Here is a 10,213-nt window from a genome sequence, read left to right as displayed (position 1 = left end):
TTTTTAATGGTGGTTACCCCTGGGAGTTGGGAAAACAGGGCTTTTATCAAAAATAGGAAAAGCAACAATTGGAAGGAATGTTGTGTGCACAGATCAGCTGTATTTGACAAAAAGTAAGATTTATTTTTGTTTTCCCTGTTGATACACCAAACTGTTTTGCTGCAAAGCTTACCCCTAAAGCCAGGGCTCTCAGGCGCTGCAGAGGGGCCGTGCCAGGGAGCCAGCATGGCTTGGTCGGTTGGCTACCCCTGTGCCACGCTCAGTGGAAGCTATGGAACTGCCTGCACAGCCTTCCTGAAGACCAATGTTCACAGTTCAGATCTTAAAAATATACAAGAACAGCCCTCAGGCAGCGATGCCCTGCCTAACGGCCCCACCTAATTTCCCCTCTGAACTACATACTGCTCTATAAGTAGTTCTGGCACCTGCTGAAACTAGAAGTGTTGCTTTTCCCGAAACCAGACATTAGCAGTGGTTAATTACCACATTCCAAATTGGCACAGATTAAAGCTGCTTCACTGAAGCCAATGAAGCTTCATGGAATTATTCCTGCCCTGGCTCAGAGTCATTAATAGGTATAGTTCTGGCTATTTTTATGCTCTTCAAATTATTTTGTTAGATTACGAAAGCAATTATCAGCCCAAATCTTTTTCCTGGCTGGAAAAAAAAACTTTCTCTATTGCAGTAACTTATTGGGCTGAGTTTTTCTTGTGCTTATTTTAAGCAGACTTAACTGAGCAGCAGACTTTGCTGTGTGAGGGCTAGCTCTCACAGCCCCAGGAACAGGGCTACAAGCAAAGCCGAGGCTGCATCAAATTTGTTTCTTTCCATGTGTAAAGGCAGCGTAATGGATATATGTTGTGTGTATGTATATATGCACACTACTATATGTCCTGCAATATGCATATACATGCATGAAGTAGTTGCTTTTGAACAGTTTTTGGATGTGTAGCTGATGTTGAAAATCCTTTGATGAGAATTTTCCTGATGCCTGGAGAAGCAGACCACTATAGAAGTGACTACTGGGGATATATGTGAACTAAGCAATTAAAGCTGTAACCTGAGGACTGGAGCCAAAAAATATGTGGAGCCAGGACATAAGCAGACCTAGAGTTCAGACAAGTCACAAAACTAACAAACTAGGGGTCTTTTTCAGAAGTATTGGGTTTGGATGTTGTCAGAAGGAGTGACATAGAATAATGGCAACTAGTAACCTTCCCTCTAAGACATACTCACCTAGCAGGGAGTCAAAATATTTACGATAACGTTACTTCTACTGACTCTGTAGAGGTCTTACAGCCTGACGCTAAAGCCCTTCTAAACCCTTTTTCAAAGGGGAGGTTTTGAGCAGGAGCAACTGTGCTACTCATGTACTACTATTTGGAATAGTGCCTGTATCCAAATAGCATCCTGTGACTTCCAGCAGCAATACTGTTGCTTTCTTGCTGATCTGTCATGTTAGCCATACACTTACCTTGCACTTGGAGACTTGTTCCATGGGGACATATTTAAGATTGAGCATGTGATTGAATAAGTATTTCCCTGTTAAGTTTCCAAGCTCTGAGGATTTGTTTGTTCAAAAAAACAAAAACAATCCAGAAAAAAACCCACTTGCCTGGTAGATTAAGAAACAATAGCTTTAAAATTAGCTCTATTAAGATCACACCCAGGACGCAGTCCCAATGCTTGAGAGTTCAGTGCCAGACAGTATATATCTGTGTGTACAAAACAAGCAACAAAAGAAGCTCTGTATCAAAATTTTATTAAAAAACAGTAAGAGACTTCACTGAAGCTTGCTGTCCTCAAGACAGAATTATGACATTATTGCAGCATTCAACACAATCATAATCCAAATATAAATATAATACTATACAGCTCCTGCTCGCCTTGGCCAAGTTCTGCCCTCAGTCTGGCCTTGTGCAGCCCCATTGACACAATCCAGCCCCGTGTATTTCAGTTGCAGAACAGAGCTGTCCCTTGTCACTTCACGCTGCGCAGCACTGTTACTGCCTGGAGGTCACTCAGAAACCCCAACACATCTCTGCAACTAGAGGCAGTTTACTGAACTGGTATGAACACACCAAGTGACTGACAAGAGCAACACCAGTTGATGTTTAGGAAAAATACATACATAACCAATTACTCAAGTTCCCAAAGGTGCACAACTGCAGAGCAGCTTCTGTTTACAAGGAGGCAGCTCCGCTCTGACCTGCTGCATCACCACCTCAGCTGGGACAGAAGGGCTTTTACACTGTATGGTTGGTCTAATGCACAGTTACCTTTCACTGCAGCACTCGCAGCACAGTGCGCTGCCAGCAGCTGGCTGGCACGCTCCTGCCACCACCTCTGAATGCCCTCCAACAGCACCACTCTTTGCCATCAGCATTGCACCAAAGTCAGCATTTGTCCTTGCACCATGGCAAACATACTGAGCACTGGGTATCTCAGTCTTTTAGGACAGGATGCTGCCATCAGCTGTGGCTTGCTTCCCCGCTAGCCAAGAGGCATCTTTGCGCTCTCCTCCATTGCTCATGTCCCCTGGACTGCTCTGGTGATGGGCGCCTTCTTGCACAGCTGCTGATAGAACTCAGATTCCAAAAACCGTGGATATGAGTTATTCTCCATTAAGCTGTAAACTCTCTTCTGCGCTGCACTGAAGCAGGTATGCGTGGCTTCTTGAATATTCTGTGCAATCATGTTCTTTGTTTGGAAGTCTATGTTTATCTGAAATAAAAAAAGACATTTACTTCTGAGAACTGAAGTATAATAAATCACAAAATTTCTGAAGAGGTGAAAAAAGGTATGACCATATTACTCAGGGTCAAATGAATGAAGTTTCCTTTACAGAAATTTTTATACAAAACCCCAAATGATTCAGATACCATTTATCTCTCAGTGCTAAACTCAAATATGTTACAGGTGTTCAATGCGGTTGTTGACTTCCCCACTTAAGATAGAAACTCCCCAAAATACTGGTTGTGCCATTTTCCAGCTTGGTGAAAAGGCAGTTAGGGAGAGAGTTACATTCAGACACAGATACCGAGGTAGATACAGCGCAGTTTGGCACCTGTATCTTAAAGGGAGTTCAGAGAAACAAGTAAGAGCTGTAAGAACTTAGAACAGGGCACTCAATGCTTAAACAGGTTTTTCTTTACCTCTTTGGGAGCTTCCTTTTCAATGAAATCATTGTAAATTTTTTTTGCCTTTGATGTCAGCTTCTGGGGTGACTTGGTTTTCTTGAAGTCCTCACAGGCCAGCCAGAACTCAATATTCTCCTCACAGAACTCGGACTTCAGAAAAGCTCGGAAAGCAGCAAGACCATCTACAGTAAGGAAAAAACACACCTCAATTAACTATTTCAAGAATCTTGAATTTACCCACTGGTTACATCTGTTTCTACCAAAACATTTTGCTGTAGTTCTGGGTCAGGCTCTTTCAGAGATATCATAGCAATAAAGGATATTTCCACAAATATGTATGCATGCAAATGAATGCTGTAACAGCTTGGCAGGCTTCACCCAGCTAGTAATTTTTTTTTTTAGGTAAGCACAAAAATGAAAGCCATCTCTAATCAGTATGTTCCTTTTTGTGATGCCCACACATATATTAAAAAACCTCTTTCTAGATGTGCTCTCCTGTGTTAACCTTTACACTGGAGTAAATATTTGACTGTGCCACAAAACCTTTGGAATATTTTTTTGCAATGGAAAGGATGACTCAGGCAAGTTCAAAGAGCAAACAGTAATATTTCTTAGTCTTTCTGCTCTGCTTTTGAGTGCTTTTCCTTGCAGAACTACAGTAAAACCCAGACAGCGCTGAACTTCTGTGTTGCAGAATCCTTCCCAAGTTATTTGAATCCATTTCAATTTTGGTCTTGGTTGAGCAGTGAACAAATGCTCTTCTCACATTTGGCAAAGCTAAGTGGATAGGCATGATTTTAACTAGAAGGGTTACAAAAAAATGTACTACAATGAAGTATTCTTCATGTTTTAACATGTGTAATTTTTTTTAAAGAACACCTGTATGAATTTTGGCTTTAAACCATTTAAAGCATTTAACTTTCAAGACCAGAATCAAAGCTATTTAGATTAGAAAGATACAATGCCAGCATGCAAGAAGCAATCTCTTACATACAAACTTCACCAGCCCTTTGCTCTTAAATGCTACTTTTCAAAGACAAACTTACATTTGTTAGCAAGAAGTTCATCAAAGGCTTCTGACCACAGCTGGGCTTCTTCAGGGGAAGGTCTGCATGAAGAGATGGAGAACATTAGACTCCAATGCTCAAGATTTACTGTTTTTGTAGAACACTCCAGTTATTTAAAAAGTTTCCCTCACACAACTTACCTGAAGTAAGTGCGATGGTTCCCCACTTTCTTTGATTTCATTTTAGAATTGGAGGAGTTCTGCAGGAAATAGCTCAGTCTTGTTTTCCAATCTTTAATTCTGGAAGAACAGAGACAAAGACACACGTTAAAAGCGCCAACTCGAAGAGCTTTGAGACACCGGCCCCGCCGCTGGCAAAGGCTGCGGCAGCTTCCCCGGCGCTGCTGCGCCAGCTCCGCACCCGCCGCCACCCGCAGCGCCCCGGCGCAGGGATCCCGGTCCCCCCCGCTAGCCAGCGGCCAGCGTTAGCCAAGGTGCGGCCCGGCCCCTGCTCCCCCCCGGGCAGCCCCGGGGGACCCACATTGTCCGCTTCATCCTGCCCTTCTCCGCCTCCTCCGCCTCGCTGCGCCGCCGCCCGCCCCGCTCCATGCGCTGCCCGACAGCCCCGCCGGCCGCCGCCGCCCGCCTTATAGCGCCCGGGCCCCGCCCCGCCCGGCCCCGCCCCGCCCGGCCCCGCCCCGCCCGGCCCCGCCCCGCCGGGCAGGTGCCGCCTTCCCCCGGCGTCATCGCTCGCTTTTCCTTTCTTTTTGTCTTTCCTTCCTTCGGTTTTTCCTTTCTCTTTGTCTTTCCTTTATTTTCTCTCTCTCCTCCTTTTTTCTTGATTTTTTCTTTTTCCTTCATTTTTTATTTTTTCCTTTTCTTTCATTCTTTTTTCTTTATTTTTTTCCTTTTTTTCACCTTCTTTTCTTTATTATTTTCCTTTTCTTTCATTCCTTTTTTCTTCTTGGTTTTGTTATTCCCCTCACCCCCTTCTCAACTTGCCCTTGCTAGTGCCTTCTTAGAAAGCTTTTACCCGATGGCAAGAATATCCCTCTCATTTTTCCTTTCTTTTTGTTTTTCCTTTCGTTTTGTTTTTCCTTTCTTCCCTCTTCCTTTTTCTTTTTATTTTATTCCTTTTCTTCCACTCTTTTTTTCTTTTGTTGTTGTTCCCCCTTCTTAACTTGCCCTCGCTAGCACCCTCTTGGAAAGGTTTTACCCAGTGGCACGGACACCCTGGGGAGAAGCAGCCGCCCCTGTGGCACAGCCAAGGGGGGTGACTGTCCCTTCTGTTCTGTCCATCAGAAATGTACCCTGCGTTTCTGCAGATTTGTCTTTTTTTAAAGGAAATACAGACTTTTGAGTGTGGCCAGCATGCTAAAAAGCATAAGAAAGGTCTTAGCCACGTTTCTTCAAAAAATGAAGTAACGGTCAGTTCGAGTATACGGTATTTTTGGTGTCCACTTGTCTGCTCACCCAGGCTGTTCATCACTTTAATACGCTGTCTGCACGTGTGTTTCATCTCTGTATAGTGTTGCCACCTACCAGTGAATTGTGTAAATGACTCTCAGTACATGAAGCTGAAACTGCAATGTTTTTTGCTCCACCCTTCAGCTTGTGGAAAAGGCCATGTGGTCCTTATCTGCAGTGTCCAGCTGAAGGGTATCAGGTCCTAAGAATTTGGATTTAGGAATCACATGAGTTTCTCTTTAACATACCATGCTTTTCTCTCTTTCCCGTGCGTATGTCTTCCTTTCCACAGTACCCTACAGCATGTATTTTTCTGCTATAGAAAGCAGCGTTCAGAGAGACTGATTCCCAAAACACTGGCTGACTTCAATGCAATCACGTAGCATCAATTGTCTGATCCTTTTAGGTAATCGCCTTAGTCTTACAGTCTTACAACCTCTCTGCTTGCCCAATGTGCGCAAAGATGTGCAAAGGCATTTTGCTTTCAATGAGATGTATGATGAAAATTAATGCTATTTCATTTGTGAAAGCATTTAAACAAGGGTGATTTTCAGTGCTGCCTGTTGTAAGCCCTTTGCAGCATATGTTGATGGTCTGATAGGAAGATAAAGTTCTGTCCTCTAAATTTTACCAAATTGCTTTAAATGATTTTTGCAACAGGTAGCTCTTAGTCTTGTATATGCAATACGTATGCTTTTTAATGGGAAATTATTACGAGGGTTTTACCGTGGGAGGGGGTAAATGTGGAAACGCTAACAGAGGTAAGGCTCTAAATGCTGTAAAACATCAGTTCCAGAAACTTTGCAGGGGGGAACTTGCCAAAGCAAAGCCCAGGGCAGGCAGTGCCTGCATGATGGATGGAGCTGTGCTGAATCGCTTCCAGGCACTTCCATCGTCACTCGCTTTGAGTGCCAGGGTCAGCCGAGCTGTGCAGCTGGGAATGATTTGGGCAGGAGCCTGCCAGGAGCTGCTGAACAGCCTGTAGCACGCACAAGGACGGGAACACTCTCTGCACGTGCGAAACTCGCAGCATGCAGCCTCCTGGCTGGGGGGGGGGGGGGGGGGGGCAGGCTGCCTTGCCTTCAAACAACAGGTTGAAACTCAGCCCCAGGCGTTACCCAAAGCAGAGCCTCTGTAAAGGACCAAATGGTCTGCAAGAGGAACAGTACGTCCTCACCTTCCACCCGACTTGTAGGATATCTCCCTGTTTCTTATGCTGGTTTCAAGTTTCTCCCACCTAACTCTCAAAGTTGATTGCGGGGAAATGTGCCCTAAAACTACAGTATGGTTTGTTCCAGCATTTATATTTTGGGGGCTTACCTGTAGCACACCAGAGATCCTGCAGATGTTTGAAGCCTGACAGAATGTTTTCTTGATGGTTCTGAAGGAGATTTGTAAGGGTAGAGCTAGGATATTCCCAGAATCTGCCAAGCTGTAAAGTTGGCTGTAGTTAGCATATGGAAAATTGCAGCATGAATCATCTATTTGTCTGATACTTTTTATTTAAAACTTTTTAATTGCTTCCTTCAGATACCCATAAAAATGGAAGTGCCAGTTAAGGAAGGTAGCTATAAGATTTGTAATATCTTTAAACAGTGGAAAAAATAGTGTTCCAGGTTAAAAAGTAAGCTGAATATGGAATAGTGAGGTTAGATGGCCTTATAAAACACACTTACTGTAACATTTGGTTTAAAAACTAGTCAGATTAAAACTGAATTTTATTGGCTGCCTTAAAGGTATATTTTTAGGTTAAAATTTTGTTATACTTTAAGAACTTGGATATCACTGTTTTTCCAGTAAAAGAGAAACTTTATGAAATACTTTCTCAATTCATCATGCTGTGCAGTGTGTTTTTGGGCTAGGATGCTAACCTTTGCCAGGAGGTCAATTGCACATCTGCATGATAAAAGGTATTTTCCATTTATGCTTACAAAACAACAAAAAAAGCGCATCTGACCTCAAACAATGTCACCAGGCCCCAGATGGCAGGGGGGATGCTTCTGGGAGGAGGGGGCTGACTCCCCTTGAGCCACCTGCCCCTGGAGCCATGTGTGCAGCCCTCCGCCAGGCACTGCCTGCCAGAGCATTTGGGCTCACTGAGTAGTTTTAGATACACCGAACCTAAGTATTACTTTGTTTTACCAATTTCTGGTTTTTCAAAGCAAGGATGGCAAAATGGCTCAGGTCAGTAACCTGCCTTTCTGGAGACAGGTCTGGTTTCACACCAATGGTACCATACACTAACCTGGCAAAGTGAGACTGGGAATCTCAGCCCTGTCCTACACTGTCTTTTGCAACAGTATTTTGAAAAAAATCAGGAAAATTAGGTATCACCACTTTCCGGAAAAGCCCTGGATTGCAATTGCAGCACAGGTTCAGGTGTGTTAGCGTAGCACAGTGCACAATGCTGCTGAAAAGTAAGGGCCTCCCTCTCGTGATGCCTCTCGTCAGGAATAGGGCCGAGGGGCGTGCAACCCTGCCTGTGTGACTCGATCCAGCGTACAGAGCAGCACTCCAGATTTGTCTCTGTGTATGCTGACCTCCGCTGTTTCAAAACAGTGAAGCTCTTGCTAGCTGAGGACAAACACAAACAGCACCAAATCTTTTCCTTTATGTGCCGCTTGAAGCTTCAGTCTATTTCTGTAACACTAATCTCATTGCTAAGGAGCAAGGCCAATGGAAAGTGATGGAGGAGGGAGTCTCTAGCCCAAACTTTGCTATTGAAGTCAGTGAGAATTTCACTATCACCTGCAGTGAAATCTGATGTCAGACATATAATGACACAAGCTCTCACCCTGGAGATCACACTTCTCTTTGCAGAGGCTTTCTTGAGAATGTTCTGTTCTTTTTGTGCTTATACGATCCCTATGAGCATCAGTGATGTCTGGATGTACAAAGGACAGTAATATATGCAATAAACATCCAGGATGGAAGATGAGGTTTTTTCCATCTCAGTTACGTTATGTTGCAATAGCTATGCTCATCTTTTCCAAATCCCCAGTGAGTAGCTGTTCTCACTGCATAATGCTTAAACCCATGTCTGCATTTTCTGAAATACCAGTCCTTTTTTCTTCTTTTTATAGGGAAGGCTTCGATGATGGGAAAGAACATAAGAAAAATGGTCTAGAGACTTTATAGCTGAGTTTCATAAAGTCAAGAGGGGAGAATATGCTTTTGCATGGTAGTTCAAACCATGCCTTAGAGTTATTTGAGGGATGCCTTACTGAACACTTGGTGTCTTTAGCTGAAAAATCATATCCAAAAGAAGGAATAAGGTGTTGAGCTATCTCTTTCTGTTTTGCATTACAAATTGCAAATGGCACAGGTGCACTTTCCTGTATTTTTACAGTGTTCTCTTTAAATTTAGAGCTGTACAGTCCTGGTGCTGTGTCTGTGAGATAGTTCATGTAAGCATCGGAACAGGAGATTGGCGAGGAAGACCACTGTGCTGCTTATAATAGCATCAACTGAGCCTCTCTTCTTACCTCTCTTTTAGGCTGTGTTTTCACTGAGGCACAGGGGACTGACAAGTATTTGTACAAAAGAGCACAGAGATGCCCAGTGGAAGATGGGTGGAAGTGATATGCTGCTGCGCTATGCATTGTTAGATAATAGCAGTCATGCATGGTATGTATGGCAAGGCACTATTTTCTAGATGAGTACTGTAACTGCCCCTCTTTCTGGCGTTTTTTGTATAAGTGAAGATGTTTACTCAAACCCTTAGTCTGATTCTGTTTCTGTTCCTTGCATTCTGTCTTTCTGGTCCCTTTTACAATTTCAATGGCATGTAGTGTGGGTGGGTGGGTTTTATTTTGGGGTTGTGGTGGTTTGTTTTTTTGGTTTTTTTTTAATTGCTTGAAGCTTGCTGAGGTCAAGTTGTTGCATTCTCTGAGTTCAGCCTTGCAGGCTGTGCCTGACTGGCTGTTGTGCTTCCCCTTATTCTGCTTTCCAGTTATAAAGCTGAAAACAGGCAAATCATAAGAAGTCATTTCTGGATCTAAATTTAGCACTACCGTGCATTAACACTAAGACTGGACCAATTAAATGTTCAGTCTTTCCTAAACAGAAAATAAAATACGTCTCATTACAAATGGATCTTGTTTCACTGAACAGCAAAATCATCTGAGTAACATATAAACTAGATGGAGCTCTCTAAGAAGTCGCCATTCCCAGCCCTCAGCCACCTTGTTTTACATAAACACCCACATTAGTTTATAAAAGTTCTAAAAATAGAGCTGAAATTTATCAAAGAGGGGATAAACTGGAACTATATGTCTACTTGCAGTGCTGCTGTTACGTGGATGCTTACGTCTCTGTTATAGTGACACCGTAAAAAGAAAGTGTATTTAGGCATTGAGCAGCTGATTGTGATTCCATGGACATTTGGAAATGCTAGTTTTTCAAGGGGTGATACTCAATAATGGCAGGCGGGAGTAAGAACAGTGGGTTCCCTGAGGACCCTGGCTTGGCTGTCCTGCTCATGTAAGATCTGCTTTATTCCTCTGCAAAGACAAGCTGAAAGGAGACCCGATAATACAGTCTGCATTTTAAAGGACAGGACATTCTCATATTCCTTACATCTTTTGTCAATGCAGAAAGC

General features: G+C 43.3%; 1 protein-coding gene across 1 annotated transcript; it reads right to left on the bottom strand.

The window, feature by feature from the left end:
* Nucleotides 1-1,746: 1,746 nt before the first annotated feature.
* RGS2 (regulator of G protein signaling 2) lies at nucleotides 1,747-4,770 on the bottom strand. The gene is made up of 5 exons (XM_055815685.1): nucleotides 4,688-4,770; nucleotides 4,348-4,446; nucleotides 4,187-4,248; nucleotides 3,156-3,322; nucleotides 1,747-2,724 (listed from the first exon to the last, which is right to left on the bottom strand). The coding sequence occupies exons 1-5, from the start codon at nucleotides 4,753-4,755 to the stop codon at nucleotides 2,530-2,532; spliced, it is 591 nt and encodes a 196-aa protein (XP_055671660.1). The 5' UTR covers nucleotides 4,756-4,770; the 3' UTR covers nucleotides 1,747-2,529.
* Nucleotides 4,771-10,213: the final 5,443 nt, after the last annotated feature.

The sequence above is a fragment of the Falco peregrinus genome, chromosome 10 (assembly GCF_023634155.1).
Source record: "Falco peregrinus isolate bFalPer1 chromosome 10, bFalPer1.pri, whole genome shotgun sequence".
NCBI lineage: Eukaryota > Metazoa > Chordata > Aves > Falconiformes > Falconidae > Falco > Falco peregrinus.
Note: the sequence above shows the minus strand (reverse complement) of the source record. Positions and strands in the feature narration are given on the sequence as shown.